We start from the raw sequence: 19,921 nt of genomic DNA, 5'->3' as shown, positions 1-19,921 counted from the left end.
TCTCAAAGAAAAAGCAAAATGAAATCTTGGAAATGAAGAATTTAACAGAACAAATACAAACTGCAGTGGAAAGTCTTAACAACAGAATTGGTGAAGCTGAAGAAAGAATATCTGATTTAGAAGACAAATGAAAGGAAATTATATAGTCAGACCAAAAACAAGAAGAAGAAACCAGAAGACTAAAAAACATTGTTAGGAATCTACAGGATACTATCAAACAATCCAACATATGTTCAGGAGTTCCTGAAGGCATGGAAAGAGAGAAAGGATTAGAAGGCCTTTTTAGTGAAATAGTGACAGAAAACTTCCCTAATATGGAAAAAGAAAGGGACATCCAAGTACAGGAAGCACAACTCCTAACAGACATGACCACAAAAGACCTTCACCACAATACATCATAGTCAAACTCACCACAGTAAAACATAAAGATTCTAAAATGTACAAAACGGAAATGCCATATTACTTTCAGAGAATCTCCAATTAGAACTACAGCATAATTCTCATCAGAAACCCCAAAGGCTAGGAGAGAGTGGCGAGATAATACTCTAATCATCAGAGAAAAAAAAACTGTCAACCCAGAATACTGTAATCCTGCAAAGCTCTCATTTATGAATGAAGGTGAAATAAAGATCTTCCTTAACAAACAGATATTTAAAAAATTTGTTACCACCTGTACAGCCCTGCAAAAGATGCTTAAGGATGTACTGCACACAGAAACACAAAAAAAACATGGCCAAAACTACAACATAAAAAGGCAGAAAATCTCCCATTAAAAGTACAATGGAAATCCAAAGTTAAAAATGGGAATATTTCCAAGTGATCAATTTCAGTTCACAATTGATCATAATGAAAGGACTAAGAGTCAAAGGGAGCACATAAACAAGTCTAGTATCTGCTAACACTAACCGATAGAATAAATAAAGGGGAGAGTGATCCAACATGGGAAGTGAGATACTCAGCAGACTCATAGAATGGCGGATGTCCTAAATAGCACTCTGGCCTCAGAATCAGCCCTAAAGGCACTCGGATCTGGCTGAAAAGCCCATGAGAGTATTTCAGGCATGGAAAGCCAAGACACTCTGGCAAAAAGATCTCTGTGAGTGAGATCCCAGTGGAAAGAACAGGTCTTCAAAGAGGGAGGTGCCTTTCTCTGAAGGGAGGAGAGAACCTCCACTTTGACTATGACCTTGTCTAAACAAGATAAGAGTCGGAGAACTCAAGGGGCTTCCATAGCCTTGGAAACTCATGACTGGTGCATAGGGAGATTACTGATGCCATAGACAGGAGTGTCAATTTGTAAAGTCAACAACAGGAGTCACTGTGCACTTACTCCTCATGTAGGATCTCTGTCCTTAATGTGCTGTACACTGAGGCTTAATGCTATAACGAGTACTCAAACAGTATATTTCACTTTGTGTTTCTATGGGGGTGCAAACTGTTGAAATCTTTACTTAATGTACACTAAACTGATCTTCTGTTAAAAAAAAAAAAAGAAAAAAAAGAAACTATCAATTCCCAACTTGACTCTCACTGGGATTAAACATGACAATAGGTCTGATCTGATTTCATCATCATTTAAAAAAAATCATCTATTATTTTTCACTTTATGTGTCTGTGTGGGAACAAACTGTTGAAATCCTTACTTAAGGTATAATAAGCTGATCTTCTGTATACTAAGATAATCGAAAATGAATCTTGATGTGAATGGAAGGGGAGAGGGAGTGGGAAAGGGGAGGGTGGTGGGTGGGAGGGACGGTATGGGGGGGAAAGCCATTGTAACCCATGAGACGTACTTTGGAAATTTATATTCATTAAATAAAAGATAAAAAAAAAATGGGAATATTTATGGAAAAATGGCAGGGCAAAGTTCAAGTCCCAGCTGCTCCATTTCTGATCCAGCTCTCTGGAAATGCAGTAGAAGATGGCCCAAGTCCTTGGGCCCCTAACTTAAGTGGAAGATCCAGAAGAAGCTCCTGGCTACTGGCTTCAGAGCAGCTCAGCTCCGACCACTGGGGCCAACTGGGGAGTGAACTAGCAAATGGAAGACCTCTCTCTCTCTCTGCCTCTCATTCTCTCACTGTGTAACTCTGACTTCAAATAAATAAATAAATCTTTAAAAAAAAAAAAAAGACTGAATCACCCTAATTCCTAAACCAGAAAAAGAAACAACCGAGAAAAAGAACTATAGACCAATATCCCTGATGAACATAGATGCAAAAATCCTCAACAAAATACTAGCTAACATGCTAACATCAGAAAGATCATTCACCTGGACCAAACAGGATTTATCCCTGGTATGCAGGTATGGTTCAAGATCTGTAAAATCGGCTGGCGCCACGGTTCACTTGGCTAATCCTCTGGCTGCGGTGCCGGCGCCCCAGGTTCTAGTCCCCGGTTGGGGCATTGGGTTCTGTCCCAGTTGCTCCTCTTCCAGTCCAGCTCTCTGCTGTGGCCTGGGAGTGCAGTGGAGGATGGCTCAGGTCCTTGGGCCCTGCACCTGCATGGGAGACCAGGAGGAAGTGCCTGGCTCCTGGCTGCGGATCGGCACAGCACACCGGCCGTAGTGCCCATTTGGGGGGTGAACCAACAGAAGGAAGACCTTTCTCTCTGTCTCTCTCTCTCTCTCTCTCTCACTGTCTAACTCTGCCTGTCAAAAAAAAAAAAAGCTATAAAAAAAGATCTGTAAATCATAAATCTGATACATAACATTAACAAACTGAAAAACAAAAATCATATGACTATTTCAATAGATGCAGAGAAAGCATTTCATAAGATACTACATCCTTTCATGATGAAAACATTAAGCAAATGGGGTATAGAAGGAACGTTCCTCAAAACAATCAAGGCAATTTATGACAAATCCACAGCCAGCATCTTATCGAATGGGGAAAAGTTGGAAGCATTTCCACTAAGATCTGGAAACCAGACAAGATGTCCATTCTCACGACTGCTATTCAATATAGTCCTATGAGATTTAGACAGAGCCATTAGGCAAGAAAAGAAGTCAAAGTGATACAAATTGAGAATAAGGAAGTAAAACTATACCTATTTGCAGATGACATGATCCTATATATAGGGGATCCAAAAGACTACCCTAAGAGACTACTGGAACTCATAAAAGACTTTGGTAAAGTGGCAGGACATAAAATTAACACCAAAAAAATCAATAGCCTTTGTTTACACAGACAATGCCTTGGCTGAGAAAGAACTTCTAAGATCAATCCCATTCACTATAGCAACAAAAACAATTAAATGTCTTGGAACAAATTTAACCAAGGAGGCCAAAGATCTCTATGATGAAAATTATAAAAATTAAAGAAAGAAATAGAAGAAGACATCAAAAAATGGGAAAATCTTCCATGTTCATGGATTGGAAGGATTAATATTATCAAAATGTCCATACTACCACCATAAGCAATTTATAGATTCAATGTGATCCCAATCAAAATACCAACCACATAATTCTCAAATCTAGAAAAAACAATGCTAAAATTCACATGGAAACACAAGAGACCCTGAATAGCTGAAGCAATCTTATAACACAAAAACAAAGCCAGACAAGGATATGGGGGAAAAGGTACCCTAATCCACTGTTGGTGGCAATGTAAACTGGTAAAACCACTACACAAGACAGTTTGGAGATACCTCAGAAATCTGAATATAGTCCAACCATGCAACCCAGCCATCCCACTCCTCAGAATTTACCCAAAGGAAATTAAATTGGCAAATAAAAGAGCTGTCTGAACCTCAATGTTTATTGCAGCTCAATTCACAATAACTAAGACATGGAATCAACCTAAATGCCCATCAACAATAGACTGGATAAAGAAATTATGGGATATGTACTCTATAGAATACTATACAGCAGTAAAAAAGGATGAAATCCAGTCATTTGCAACAAAATGAATATAGGAAACATCATACTCAGTGAAATAAGCCAGTCTCAAAGGGACAAATACCGTATGTTTTTTTCCCTGATCTATGATAACTTACAGAGCACCTAAAATAAAACCTATAGAAGTGAAATTGACACCATGAGAAGCAATGACTTGAACAGCCCTTGTCTTAACTGTCAAGGAACAGTTTTTTTGTTTCATTTTTTTGTTTTTCCTTCTTAATGCCATTGGTTGAATTCTTCACTTAACAGAGAATTAATCATATGTATATAAAGTCAATTGAAAATAGATCCCAGTAAAGAATAAGAGTAGGAATAAGAGAGGGAGGAGCTGTATAGTTCTGCATACATTCCTACGTATGTACTTCTATGGGTGGGTTGGGAATGGGGGAGAGGGCAATTATGGGGGGAACAGCTACTATATTCCTAAAATTGTACTTGAGAAATTTGTACTCATTAAATAGAAAGTTTCTTTGGAAAAAAAAAAAAAAAAAAACAGAGACATCACAATACCAGATTTCAAGACATACTACAGGGCAGTTATAATCAAAACAGCCTAGTACTAGCAAAAGAAAAAAAAAAAAAAAAAACGGACTCACAGACTAATGGAATAGAATAGAAACTCTAGAAATCAGTCCACACATCTACAACCAACTTATCTTTGACAAAGGAGCTAAAATTAATTCCTAAAACAAGGACAGTCTTTTTAACAAGCAGTGCTGAGAAAACTGGATCTCCATGTGCAGAGGTAAGAAACAAGATCTCTACCTTACACCTTACACAGAAACACACTCAAAATAGACCAAAGACCTAAATCTATGACTCGATACTATCAAATTACTAGAGAACATTGGAGAAACTCTGTAAGACACTGGCACAGGCAAAGACTTTTTGGAAAAGACTCCAGAAGCATAGGCAATCAAAGCCAAAATTTACAAATGGGATTACATCAAGTTGAGAAGCTTCTGCACCACAAAAGAAACACCCAGCAAAGTGAAGAGGCAACTGACAGAATAAGAGAAAACATTTACAAACTATGCAAATGATAAAGAATTAGTATCCAGAATCTATAAACAGCTCAACAAAGTCAACAACAAAACAATCAGTTGAGAAATGGGCAAAGGACTTAAACAGGCAAAATTTTTCAAGGGAGGAAATTCAAATAGCCAATATTCACAAGAAAAAATGCTCAAGATCACTAGTCAGCAAGGAAATGCAAATCAAAACTACAATGAGGTTTCACATTACCCCAGTTAGAATGGCTGTCACACAGAAATCAACAAACAATAAATGCTGGCGAGGATAGGCAAAAAGGTACCCTAATCCACTGCTGGTAGGAATGTAAACTGGCACAGCCAATGTGGAAGACCGTATGGACTGATAGAGTTTTTGGTCACAAAAGGCTTCCATAGCATTAGCAGTTCATGGCAAGAGCCTCAGGTGATAATTGACATCATCAACAAGAGTGTTAATTGTTAAATTAACAACAGAAGTCACTGTACACTTACTACCCATTTAGGACCTCTGTCCTTAATGAGTTGTACTATGAGAATTAACTGTAAAACTTGTTATCAAACAGTATTTTATACATTGTGTGTGTGTATGTGTGTGTGTGTGTGTGTGTGGGTGGGTGGGTGTGTGGGTGCAAACTGACGAAATCTTTGCTAGTACAGAGTTGGTTTTCTGTATATAAAGTTAATTAAAAATGAATCTTAATGAAGAATGGGATGGGAGAGGGAGTAGGAGGTAGGGCAGGAGATGGGGTGAGAGGGTGGGTATAGGGGGAAGAACCACTATATTCCTAAAGTTGCACCTATGAAATTTGCATTCATTAAATAAAAACTTAAAAAAAAAAAAAACAACAAAGACAGTATGGAGATACCTCAAAAAGCTGAAAACAGATCTACCATATGACCTAGCCATCCCACTCCTGGAAATTAACCCAAGGGAAATGAAATCGGTGTATGAAACAGTTATCTGTACCCCCACGTTTATCACAGCTCCATTCACTATACCTAAGATAGATATTCATCAACTGGTGACTGGATAAAGAAATTATAGTACACATATACTATGGAGTACTACTCAGCTGTAAAAAAAAAAAAAAAAAAAAAAAAAAAGAAAGAAAGAAAGAAAAAGAAAAAAAAAGAAATCCTGTCGTTTGCAACATAATGACTGCAACTGGAAACTACTATACTTACTGAAATAAGCCAGTTCCCAAAAGACAGATATTATATGTTTTCCCTGATCTGTGGTAACTAATAGAGTACCTAAAATGTAATGTATTAGAGTAAAGTGGACATTTTGAGATTCAATGATGGTTTACAGCCCTTGTCTCAACTGTTGAAGAACACTGGTTTTTTTCTTCATACTATTTGTTGAATTCTTTACTTATTATAGGGTTAATCTTATTAGTATAAAGTAAACTGAAAATATATCTTCATAAAAATTAAGAGTGGTAATACAAGAGGGGAGAGGAAGAAAGATGGGAGTGTGGGCAGGAGGTAGGGTAGGGTGGGAAGTAATACTATGTTTCTAAATCTGTATATATGAAATACATGAAATTTGTATACTTTAAATAAAATTTTTAAAAAAATAAAATAACCATGTTCACCCCCCCAAAGAAAAACAGACAAAGAAGTTTGCCACCTATGTACATAAACAGGTGGATATAGATATGTACTCTAAACCAAATAAATAGATGTTATAAATTAAAAAAAAAAAAAAAAACACTTTCTGAACAAGGCTTTCCATAACGTTTTAAGGGTCTTCAAAAAAAAAAAAAATACAGCAGATGAACTGGAGGCAAGAAATATCCCCAGAAAGGCTACAAAGACACATATGGGGACCATGAAAAACGGCAGGGACGGTACCTGAAATAAGCATCAGAAGATACTTTGCCCAGAACAATTAATGTATAGGGGCTACAACAAATAGGCAGGAAAGGTGGCAGAGTCCAGGTTACCTATAATTTATTATTTGGTATTATTTGTGTTCAGCTGAGAGTGGCAAGATGAAAACAGTGGTACTTAGATTAGCAGAAGTGGAGAAAGCATTTTAGAAAGCTGCCATCAGACATAATGGGACAACAGCCTGAACCAGAGTTCATATAAAAGAGGATGTGGAAAAGTAGATCAAAATACAAGAAGATGGGTTGAACTTAAAAACAAAGAAAGGAGAATCAATAAACACAAGACCAGAATGACAGTAGAAACACAAATAATAAAGTAGAATTGGAATACTGTCTGAAAAGTGAGGTATTTAATCAAGAATTTATCTTTACAAGGACCAGTGTTGTGGTGCAGTGAATTAAGCTGCAACACCAGCATCCTGAAACATGATAAAAGTCCCAGCTGCTCTGCTTCCCACTGAACTCCTTGCTAAAGTGCCTGGGAAAGCAGCAGATGACCCATGTACTTGGTCCCTGCCATACGCGTGGAAGACCCAGATGGAGCTCTGTGCTCCTGGCTTTGATGTGGACCAGCCCTAGCCATTGTGGCTATTTATGAAAGTGAACAAGCAAATTTGTTTGACTTACATCTCTTTCTTCACCCTCTCTTCTCTCTCTTCCTATCACTCTGCCTTTCAAGCAATAAACTCCATTTTTAAAAAAATATTTACAAGGCTGGCACTAAGGCATGGTAAGTTAAACCTTCACCTACAGCACTAAAATTCCATGTGGGCGCCGGTTCATGTCCCCAGCTGCTTCTCTTCCAATCCAGCTTTCTGCTTATGGCCTAGGAAAGCAGTGAAAGATGACCCACATGCTTGGGGCCCTGCGTCCATGTAGGAGACCTGGAAGAAGCTCCTGGCTCCTAGCTCCTGGATCCTGGCTTCAGATTCGCCCAGCTCAAGCATTTCAGTCATTTGGAGAGTGAACCAGTTGATGGAAGACCTCTCTGTCTCCCTCTCTCTGTAGATCTGCTTCTCAAATAAATCTTCTTTAAAAAATTTACATTTTTATGAATATAAATTTCAGGAGGTCTGAATAAGCATTTTTCTGAACTTCTGCCTGCCATAGACAAACCGTAATGTAAGTGGAAAAATGAACAAATGATAAATAAAAACAGGTCCTTTACAAATCTGACCCTATGGGAGCTGGCACTGTAGCACAGTGGGTAAAACCACTTTTGCAACACTGGGATACCACATGGGTGTCAGTTCATGTCCTGACTGCTCCACTTCCAATCCAGTTCCCCTCCTAATGGCCTGGGAAAAGCAGCAGAAATGGTCCAAGTGTTTGGACCCCTGCCACCCAAGTGGGAGCCCAGATGAAGCTCCTGGCTCCTGGCTTCAGCCTGCTGTCCCACCCTGGCCATTGCAGCCATCTGGGGAGTAGACCAAGGAATGGAAGATCTCTCTCTTTCTCTCTAACTCTCTCCCTGTCTCTGTTTCTTCCTCCAACTCCTTCTAAATAAATAAATAAATTTTTAAAAAAATTACCAAACCCTGCAAATCTCAAAATATTTTGTGAATACATGTCCAATGTAGAATTCAGTTATTAAAATTTAAGAATTCAAATTATATGGACTTGGAGAAGGCATTTGGTACAGAAGCTTAAATCAAAACTTGTGACACCAACATTCCGTATCAGAGTGCCTAGTTTGTATCCCAGTAATTCTACTTCTAAAAGAGATTCCTACTAACATGCACCTTGGGAGACAGCACATGATGGCCCAAGTACATGAGTCCCAGTGTTGGGGAAGCAGATCAAGTTCTGGGCTTTTCGTTCTGGCCTGGCCCAACTCCAGCTATTGCAGGCATTTGGAAAGTGAACCAACAGATGGAAGATCCCCTCTGCCTGTCCCTTTTCCCTTCTGTTTCACTGCCTTCATATACAACAAAATTCTTAAATTATATGAAATTTAAACATTAAATTATAAGCCATTTATAAGCAATCATTAAGATTAAACTTTTACAGTTACATCAAAGCTGAGCCTGGAAGTTGAAGTGATGAGCTTTCTTTAGAAATGTGAAAAATAGAAACCTATTTCCAAATCCAAATCATAAGACTTTCTGTGAAATTACAATCCATTTTAATAATGTACAAAATGCATACCTTTAGTGTTCCATCAGCTGAACAACTAGACAAAAGTTTATCATCTGGTGAAAATCTGCAATGATTGACTGAATTTGTATGACCAAACATCGTATTTCGGCATACGTTTTGATTCAAATCCCAGAGCTACTTGAGAAAGATAAAAAGATTAAAAAATAATTAGTACTGAGCAGGAAAAAGTTACAAATCATATACAGTTCTTCCTTCCCTCCCATTGAAATTTTGGTTGTAAGACATGGTTCAATTCACAGTAACACAAAGGTGTCAAACACAAAGATAAATTTGTGACTAACAAGTAAACTGGGCAGCCTTTAGATCAGCATCTAAATCTACTATGGAACTCAAAGGTTCACCTAGACTTTGGACAGTGCCCTAAGTAACTAACAAAACAATTACTGTTTTTAAAAAATGTTCATTTTTTTCACTTATTTGAAAGGCAAAGAGAAAAAGAGGGGGCTTCAATTCCTAAGTGCCCACAACAGTGAAGCAGGGCAGGCCAAAGCTAGGAGCATGCCTCCATGTGGGTGACAGAGACTCGAGTACTTGAGCCATTACCTGCACCTCCCAGGATGTGCATTAGCAGGAAGCTGGAGTTGAGTGCAGATCTGGGACTCAAACCCAAGCACATCAACATGGGATACAGGCATCCCAAGCAGTGTCAACTGCTGCAACAGAAGTCCACCCCAGTGACTGATGATTTTAACTAAGTGGTTTAGAAGCACTGTTATTTTACTCAGTTATAATGAATTACAGTAGGTAATATGTAAGTTGCTAGGTTATACAACTCTAAAAACGGTCACTTATAAAATTCCTTAATGCAAACCTTGAATCATCTAACCAATCTCAAAGCTATTACTATTCTAAAAAAATTATTCAAAAAATCCAAAGATAGCCATTAGGTATAAATACATTGGACAGGAAATATAAGGGGTTAGAAGGGTATGTCAAACAAAATCTCCAGGAAGTAATTACCCAACTCCACAATGTGGCACATTCTGTGGGACAAATGACTCAATTTTTCTAACAAACGGTACAAAAAAGAGTATAAAGGGAAAGGGAACTTTTACAGAATAAGAGTTTAGAGATATAACAACCAAATGTCATATGATATGATTGGATTTTGATTCCAATAAACCTATGACCAAAAAACATGTTTTTAACACTATGGGGGAAGTGAACATGGACCACATAATTACAAAGCTATATTTGATTACATTTGGTATGAAAATGGCATAGTACTTATGTTTAAGACATCCAAGATGCATGCTGAGGTATACTGGATGAGATGACACAATATCCGAGATTTGCCATAAAATGCTCTAACCAAAAGGGGGGAGGGTGGTGGAAAGTAAGATTGACAAAATATTAATAATTGTTGGAGCTAAATGATAGATACCACGTTGGTTCATTATTGCATTTTCACTCTCCGGGTATATTTGAAAAAACTACATTAAGCCCAGAAGAAGAAATCATAAATCCCCAATCTTATAATCAGTAAGTGAGCCAAGTCCTGTTCTCTGTGCCTATTTCCATCCTCGGCTTCTTTATGCCAAAACTATATTCAGAACTGATAAGGCAAGTTACATAGAGGCAGCTTCAGATGTACATATTTTCACTGACTTCTCTCAGCTCAAAACCCAACAAAGTACCAATAAGTTCCAATAGTCTTTATGGTAATGAAGGTATGGTTTGAGTATAGTAGATCTTAAAGCAAAATTTGTCCTCTATTAAAACTGTTTACTAATTGATGAGCTCCTCCTACATGGTAAAAGTTTTTGACCATATTTAAGAGGAAGAAATATAAATTTTCTCAATCTACAGAATGCTTAAAAACAGCATCCAAAGTTATTCATACATATGAGGATCTCCAAAAAGTTAATCAGGGCAGGCGCTGTGGTGTAGCGGGTAAAGCCGCCACCTGTGGCACCAGCATCACATATGGATGCCAGTTTGAGTCCCAGCTGCTTCACTTCTGATCCAGCTCCCTGCTAATGTACCTGGGAAAGCAGCAGAGGATAGCCTGTGTTCTCGGGCCCCTGCACCCACGTGGGAGACCCACAAGAAGCTCCTGGCTCCTGGCTTCGGATTGGCCCAGCTCTGACCATTGCAGCCATTTGGGGAGTGAAGCAATGGATGGAAGATATGTCTCCCTCCCTCTGTCTGTCTCTGTAACTCTGCCATTCAAATAAATAAATCTTTAAAAAAAAGTTCATCAAAAATCTGTATTATGAAAAAAACCATACAAAGATTTCAAAAAGTTTACACCAAAATAAACATCTTTTTTAAAGGGAAAAAAATAAACATCTTTTTTAAAGGGAAAAAAAAAATTTAGAGTGACAGACAACGGAAGAGACCAAAAGAGAGAGATCTTCCATCTGCTGATTCACTCCCCAGATAGCTGCAACAGTGTTAGAACAAAGCCAGGAACCTGGAACTCCACCCAGGTCTCCCACATGGGTGGCAGGGGCCGAAATATTTGGGCCATCTTTGGCTGTTTTCCCAGGCATAGTAGCAGGAAATTGAATGGGAAGCACAGCAGCCAAGATTCAAAACCAGCACTCTTATAGGGGACACTAGAATTGCAGGCAGCAACTTACCCCCACAGCGTTAACTCCTAAACTTATCTTTTAATTCCATTTTCCATGAACTTTTTTAAGTACTCTCATAGTACAACAGTTCTTTTTTTTTTTTTTTTAAGATTTATTTATTGGGGCTGGCGCTGTGGCACAGTGGGTTAAAGCCCTGGCCTGAAGCGCAGGTCACGGTTCAAGCACTATGCTATGCTGAAGGCCATATTCCCTACAGACTTTTCAGTTACATCAGCCAGTATAAATTTTTTTTTTTTTTACTTAAGCTAATATGAAAGTTTCTATTCCTAACCAAAAAAGTTAGGGTAATACAATCTATAAGAAATCAAAGGAGATGTTCTGATACATCAATTAAATTTATCAATATATTTCTCAATAGCCACACCTACTTTGAGGAAGAAGTCACTTGACCCAGTGGCCAAGAGAAGGTACTGACTTTGGTTGGTGAAACAGCAGCAGTTGACTTGCTCTGAGTGCTCATCATAAGTACGTACTAGTTCCCCAGTCACAGAATTCCAAATCTAAAGAGAACAGAGAAAATCAGTTTACAAATATCCACTATTTTCAAAGGCAGAACCAAAGGACAAGGCAAGCTTGAGTCACTTTGCAGTTTCCATCTATCCTGCCAGGGCAGATTTTCCCAGGCAGACATGATGAGCACTTCTTCTCTAAAACATGGCTGTATTTTGCCTCAATGTTTTTTAAAAAAAAATCAAAAATTACCTGCAAGTTTACACATGTTTTTCAATAGCATAACTGGAATCTCATGAAAGCAAAACATTATTCAAAGGCAAGATTTCATATATTCCTATGAATGACGGCAGCAGAGAAGTGCTGTAAAGAAGGTGGCATACAGGACTGCAGATCAAAAGATTAAGCCCAAGACGTGACTCTATCACTTAATGATTTGTGTGTTCTTAACTTACCTGCACCTCAGCTCTCTCCTCTGTGAAATGGGGATATTTTTAACTCTCCTACACAATTCCAGGTATCAAATGAGATAATAAACCTAAGTATATTGTAGACTTCAAGGTTCCATATACATAAGTAAAGGCAGATTGCTCAGTTAAAAAAAAAAAAAAAAAAAGTGGGGGAGAGGCTTGTGAGTTTGAGAGAAACCTAGCTTTCAACCCTGATATAATTTTTTTAAAAATTTATTTATTTGAGAGTCAGAGTTAAACAGAGAGAGATGGAGAGATGGAGAGATGGAGAGAGAGAGAGAGAGAGAGAGAGAGAGAGAGAAAGTAAGTCTTCTATCCACTGGTTTATTCTCCAATTGCCGCAATGGCCAGAGCTGCGCCGATCTGAATCCAGGAGCCAGGATTCTTCTGGATCTCCCACACGGGTGCAGGGATCCAAGGACTCAGACTGTTTTCCACTGTTTTCTCAGGCCATAACAGAGAGCTGGATCGGAACTGGGGCAGCCGGGACTCAAACTGGCATCCATATGGGATGCTAGCACTGCAGGTGGCAGCTTTACCCACTATGCCACAGTGCTGGCTCCTGATACTATTTTTTAAAGATTGATTTATGGGGCCAGCACTGTGGTGTAGCAAGTAAAGTCTTTGCCTGCAATGCCAGCATCCCATATGGGTGCTGGTTTGAGTCCCACTGCTCCACTTCTGATCCAGCTCTCTGCTATGGCCTGGGAAGGCAGTGCAAGATGGCCCAGGTCCTTGGGCCCCTGCACTCACATGGAAGACCTGGAAGAAGCTCCTGGTTCATGGCTTTGGATTGGCTCAGCTTCAGCTGTTGCGATCACTTGAGGAGTGAACTAGCGAATGGAAGACCTCTCTCTCTCCCTACCTCTGCCTCTCCCACTAACTCTGACATTCAAATGAACAGATAAATCTTAAAAAAAAAAAGAAAAAGCCGGCGCCGCGGCTCACTAGGCTAATCCTCCGCCTAGCGGCGCCGGCACACCGGGTTCTAGTCCCGGTCGGGGCGCCGGATTCTGTCCCGCTTGCCCCTCTTCCAGGCCAGCCCTCTGCTGTGGCCAGGGAGTGCAGTGGAGGATGGCCCAGGTGCTTGGGCCCTGCACCCCATGGGAGACCAGGAAAAGCACCTGGCTCCTGGCTCCTGCCATCGGATCAGCGTGGTGCGCCGGCCGCAGCGCGCTGGCCGCGGCGGCCATTGGAGGGTGAACCAACGGCAAAGGAAGACCTTTCTCTCTGTCTCTGTCTCTCTCACTGTCCACTCTGCCTGTCAAAAAAAATAAAAATAAAAATAAAAAAAAAAAGAAAAAGAACTTGTTGAAATGAAATGGACACTATGAGAAACAGTGACTTGATCAGCTCTTGTCCTGACGGTTGATGTACAATGTAATACTTTATCCATTTTAGTATTTTTTTTTGTTCTAGTACCATTGGTTGAACTCTGTAATTAACACACAATTATTCTTAGGTGTTTAAATTTTAACTGAAAAGTGATCCCTGTTAGGAATTTGGAAAACATTATGCTGAGTGAAATAAGCCAATCCCAAAGGGACAAATACCACTTGTTCTCCTTGATAGGTGACAACTAACCGAGCACCAAAAAGGAAACCTGTTAAAGTAAAATGAACACTATGAGAAACGGTGACTTGATCAGCCCTCACCCTGACTGTTGATGAGCAGCTTAATATGTTATCCCTCTTAGTATTTTTTTTGTTTGTTCTACTTAATACTTTTGGTTGAATACTGTAATCAATACACAATTCTTCTTAAGTGCTGAAACTTAACTGAAAAGTGATCGCTGTTAAATATAAGAGTGGGAATAAGAGAGGGAAGAGATGTGCAATTCGGGACATGCTCAAGCTGACTCACCTCAAACGGTAGAGTTAGAAACATACCAGGGGATTCCAATTCAATCCCATCGAGGTGGCATGTACCAATGCCATCTCACTAGTCCCAGTGATCAATTTCTGTTCACAATTGATCATAATGATAGGACTAAGAACCAAAGGGATCACATAAACAAGAATAGTGTCTGCAAATACTAGCTGATAGAATAAAAAAGGGAGAGAATGATCCAACATGGGAAGCGAGATACACAGCAGACCCATAGAATGGCGAATGTCCTAACAGCACTCTGGCCTCAGAATCAGCCCTTAAGGCATGCGGATCCGGCTGAAAAGCCCATGAGAGTATTTCAGGCATGGAAAGCCAAGACACTCTGAAAAAAAAAAAAAAAAAAAAAAACCTAAATGAAAGATCTCCGCAAGTGAGATCCCAGTGGAAAGAACGGGTCATCAAAGAAGGAGGTACCTTTCTCTGAAGGGAGGAGAGAACTTCCACTTTGACCATGGCCTTGTCTAAATATGATCAGAGTCAGTGAACTCAGGGGGCTTCCATAGCCTTGGCAGCTCATGACAAGAGCCTAGGGTGATTACTGAGGCCATAAACAAGAGTGTCAATTTGTTAAGTCAACAACAGGAGTCACTGTGCACTTACTCCTCATATAGGATCTCTGTCCTTAGTGTGCTGTACATTGAGATTTAATGCTATAACTAGTACTCAAACAGTATTTTTCACTTTATGTTTCTGTGTGGGAGAAAACTGTTGAAATCTTTACTTAATGTATGCTAAACTGATCTTCTGTATATAAAGAGAAACGAAAATGAATCTTGATGTGAATGGAAGGGGAGAGGGAGTGGGAAAGGGGAGGGTTGCGGGTGGGAGGGACGTTATGGGGGGAAGCCATTGTAATCCATATTCTGTACTTTGGAAATTTATATTCATTAAATAAAAGTTAAAAAAAAAGAAAAAGAAAAAAAAAGACTCCACATGCTTATCAACACAATATTTTCAAAAAAAAAAAGCTGATTTATTTATTTGGATGGCAGAATCACAGAGAGACAGAGGGAGACAGAGAATCTTCCAACTGCCAGAACTCAATCCAGGTCTCCCACATGGGTGAAAGGGGTCCAAATACTTGGGCCACCCTCTGCGGCTTTACCAGGTGCATTAGCAGGGAGCTGGATTGGAAGTGGGACAGCCAGCACTCAGAAAAGCACTCATACTAGAAATCAGTGTGACAGAGGTGGCTTAATCTGCTGTGCCACATAACCAGCCCCAACCCTGTTATTATTAATGTGAAGTTAGGCAAATGACTGTATCTCCAAATATGTTATCTTCTGTAAAATGGAGTCAATATTTACCTTTTCAATTGTAGTAAGAAACTCATAATGTAACATAAAGAAGTGTGTACATGCAGCCTCTCACAAGGCTAAGTTTTCAGTAATCATCATTCAAGTTACTATGTAGGACAAACAAGCACTCTGTTCCATATCATAATGAACAAAGAAATAAATTAATTAATCTTCACTGGGATTTTTACTTTTTAGAGGTACTGATGTCCCCTCTCATAGTATTCACTTTTGATCTTATCAAAGCATTTATTAGAAGATCCAGAATTCCAACGAGTTCATCCTGGGGTCAGTGCCATGACCTAGCAGGTAATCATACCGCCTGCAGTGCCGGCATCCCATATGGGCGCCAGTTCAAGTCCCAGCTGTTCCACTTCCAATCCAGCTCTCTGCTATGGCCTGGGAAAGCAGTAGAAGATGGCCCAAGTCCTTGGGCCCCTGCACCCAAGTGGGAGACCCAGAGGAAGCTCCTGGCTCCTGGCTTCAGATCAGCACAGCTCCAGCTGTTGCGGTCAACTGAAGAGTGAACCAGCTGACGGAAGATCTCTTTCTCTCTGCTTCTCTTTCTCTCTGTGTGTAACTCTTTCAAGTAAAATAAATCTTTTTTAAAAAAGTTTATCTTTAAAAAAAAAGATATTTCTTTGAAAGGCACAGCTACAGAAAGAGACAGAGAAAATCCTCCATCTGGTTCACTCCACAAATGGTCACAACAGCCTGGTCTGGGCCACATCAAAGTCAGGAGCCAGGAACTCCATCTTGGTCTCCTACAAGAGTGATGAGGGTCCAAGTACTTGGCCCATCTTCTACTACCTTCCCAGGAACAACATCAGGACGCTGGGTTAGAAGCCGAATAGCCAGGACTCAAAGCGGGACTCCAATATAAGATGTCAGCATCACAAGCAGCAGCTTAACCCACAGTGTCACAACACCAACCCCACGAATTTATCTTATTTTGGAATTATTCAACAAGTATTTCTGCATCACCATTTATATTTTGAGTTCTTAGGAAATCTGTGCAGTTCTGACTTTGGAACTACCCAGAGTGAGCAACTCCAAATCTGTCTCAAAGTATCACTTCAAAGTAAATGAATGTTAGCCGTAAAGCCAACTAGCCTAAACTATCAAGAATTAGATTTTACCAAGGTTTGGACTGTTCCACAGCCTCCATTCCTTCAACTGAGTGAATACTCCCTATACAACCTTCTTACCTGCCGCACCTAGCCAGATTCAGTACCTCACAACTTCCTTGAAGAAGTCTCGCCTCCATGTATCAGTGATAAAACATCCCCAAGTTTTCAGTTCCTTTTAAATTCCATATATTATAAATGCTCCAGTAAAAAGTCAAATGTATGACTTGACAGGGGTGGGGCAAGATGGTGGTATAGCAGCGGGATGTTCCAAGTCACGCAGGGAAAAATGGATAATCAATAATCAATGAGTAGAGGTGATACAAGCAGGTGGCAGAATCACAAAAAGTTCACTGCATAAAGCAATTGTGGGATATGTACACTATGGAACTACACAGCAGTTAAAAAAAAAAAAAAAAAAAAGATGAAATCCGGTCATTTGCAACAAAATGGAGCAATCTGAAAAACCTCATACTTAGTGAAATAACCCAGTCCCAAAGAGACAAATACTATATGTTCTCCCTGATTTGGGAGAATTAATAGCGTTCCTAAAATGAAAGATAAAGAAGTGAAATTGACACTTTTAGAATCAATGACTTGAATAGTTCTTGTCCTGACTGTAGAGGGACAATTTATTATTGTTACTTTTTATTTTGTATTTCCTCTGTTTCTTTGTTTCCTTTCTTTTTCTTTTCTCTTCTTCATGTTGTATGTTGAACTCTATGTAACATAGAGGTAATCATATGTATATTAAGTCAATTGGAAAAAGATCCCAGTAAAAAATAAGAGAGGGAATAAGAAAGGTGGGAGGTAGTCTATATAACTGTAAATCAGTATAGTTCTGTATATAGTCCTACAGACCTACTTCTAAGGGTACAGCCTCAAAACTTGTCATGGGACTCCAAACCCATTAAAATCAATGGTATAAATGCCATCTTAACTGTTAAAATGATCATATTAAATAATAAAGTCAACATATAGATAGGTTTAAGTGTAGAAGTGATCATATAAATAACATCAAGTGTCTATTAATAATAATAGATAGAATTAAAAAGGAATGTGTCCAATATGGGAAGCAGTCCACACAACAGACTCCTAGAAAGACATTCCCTGTAAGTAACACTGTGACCTCAGAATCAACCCTTAAGGCTTCCTGGTCTGGCTGAAAGGCCTGTGAGAGCATTTCAGGCAAGGAAAGCCAAGACTCTATGGCAAAAAATATCATACACGGAGGATCTCTGTATAGACCTCAGTGGAAAGAAAGGGCCATCAAAGAAGGGAGGAGAGAACATCCATTTTTCTTATGGTTGTGTCCAAATACTGATGGATTCTATGGTCACAAAAGGCTTCCATAGCCTTGGCAGCCTATGGCAAGAGCCTCAGGTGATCACTGACATCATAAATAATAGTGTTAATTGTGAAAGGAACAACAGAAGTCACTGTGCACTTAGTCCCCATGTAGGACCTCTGTTCTTAATGAGTTGTACTATGAGAACTGATTTCAAATCATGTTCTCAAACAGTACTCTATATGTTGTGTGTGTGTGTATGTGGGTGCAAACTGTTGAAACCTGTTCTTAACATGGAATTGGTCCTCTGTATATAAAATTAAACTAAAAATGAACCATAATAAAGAAGGAGATGGGATAGGGAGAGGGAGGTGGGATGGGAGTCAGAGTGGGAAGGTGGGTGTGGGGGAAAGAACCACCATATTCTTAAAGATCTACCTATGAAAAATGCATTCATTAAATAAAAACTTTTAAAAAAAGTTAAATGTATGGACAAGAGACAAGAAAGAATAATTAGTAGATACAAATTACCCTCTATTTACTTCTCAGATCAGTAACCCAGCTGTTGCTCACCCATCTGGCTTTGCACTAAATATATGTGAGTTTGTAATTTAAAAATCTAGTCTGCATTTCACAAATTATATATTTTACATCAGGAATCTAATCTTAGACAATAATTTTGTGTGACACTTCTGATCACAATGCACTCAAATTTTTCAAATGATGTTTAACCCACAGACCTATTTATGGCAAATTCATTAACTTGTAATTTTTTTTTCTGCCTGGTAAATTTCTCAGGCTGATCAATGTAGGCATTTTTGCTGGTGCTTAAAAATAAAAAAACTTTCAAACAGTGTTACTTTATAATGGATCAAGTTAGAGGATCAATAAGCAAGAGTACTGTTACTCCTACTTACCCTAGTCCCCATTACAGGAAATGAAAATGAATTCTGTGGTAATTACAACTTAAGAGGAAAAATATTTTCCTACCTTCACTTTCCTATCCACTGAGCAGGTTGCTATAAAATTTTCATCTGTAGAGAATGTACAACAAAGTACTTCATCTTCATGAGCCTTGATTTCTAGAAGTTTCTCTCCTGTTTCAGCTTTGAACACCTACACAAACAGTAGTATCTTTTTAAAATAAGCCACTTAGCCATGGGCCATTACTCAATACAAATATTTCTTTACAAGTTCGGAATCTTTATTATTTACAAAACAGAAATGAACTAGGCAAAATCACTCCAAAATCGAAATGTCTGTCAGAATTTGTAAAACAACATAAACTGGGAGATCTTCAAAAAGTTCATGGAAAATGTGCATTTTCTGTTAATTCCACCTTTTTTTTTTTTTTTTTTTTTACAGGCTGAATGGACAGTCAGAGATAGAGACAGAGAAAGAAAGGTCTTCCTTTTTCACTGGTTCACCCCCACAATGGCTGCTGAGGCCGGCACATTGCACTGATCCGAAGCCAGGAGCCAGGTGCTTCTCCTGGTCTCCCATGCAGGTGCAGGGCCCAAGGACTTGACCCATCCTCGACTGCACTCCCAGGCCATAGCAGAGAGCTGGACTGGAAGAGGAGCAACCGGGACAGAATCCGTCGCCCCAACCGGGACTAGAACCCGGGGTGCCGGTGCCGCAGGCAGAGGATTAGCCTATTGAGCTGGGCGCCGGCCTAATTCCACCTTTCCATGAGCTTTTAAAAATTTTATTTATTTAATTTATTTGTCAGAGAGAAAGAGGGAAAAGAATGCTAGTTCACTCCCCAATGTCCACAACAGGAGAAAGCCAGGAGCCAGGGACTCTAGTCAGGTCTCCCATATTAAGGACCCAACTAT

At 39.3% G+C, this 19,921-nt stretch overlaps 1 protein-coding gene across 6 annotated transcripts in view; it reads right to left on the bottom strand.

Annotated features, from left to right (window-relative positions):
• Positions 1-19,921, bottom strand: part of APAF1 (apoptotic peptidase activating factor 1) — a 129,863-nt gene that overhangs the window by 64,137 nt on the left and 45,805 nt on the right. For 5 of the 6 annotated variants that reach the window (XM_070052732.2, XM_070052733.2, XM_070052734.2 and 2 more), the window contains 3 exons: positions 19,074-19,199; positions 11,932-12,063; positions 8,955-9,080 (listed from right to left, as the gene is read on the bottom strand). In XM_070052732.2, the coding sequence (XP_069908833.2) occupies positions 8,955-9,080; positions 11,932-12,063; positions 19,074-19,199 (384 nt within the window). Of the gene's footprint in view, positions 1-8,954; positions 9,084-11,931; positions 12,064-19,073; positions 19,200-19,921 lie in introns of all 6 variants that reach the window. The other variant, XR_016216979.1, reaches the window with a different exon arrangement.

Source organism: Oryctolagus cuniculus, chromosome 11 (assembly GCF_051225735.1).
Source record: "Oryctolagus cuniculus isolate XC-2025 breed Fujian yellow rabbit chromosome 11, ASM5122573v1, whole genome shotgun sequence".
Classification (NCBI taxonomy): Eukaryota; Metazoa; Chordata; class Mammalia; order Lagomorpha; family Leporidae; genus Oryctolagus; species Oryctolagus cuniculus.
The sequence above is the reverse complement of the archived record's forward strand: the minus strand, read 5'-3'. Positions and strand labels throughout refer to the sequence as shown.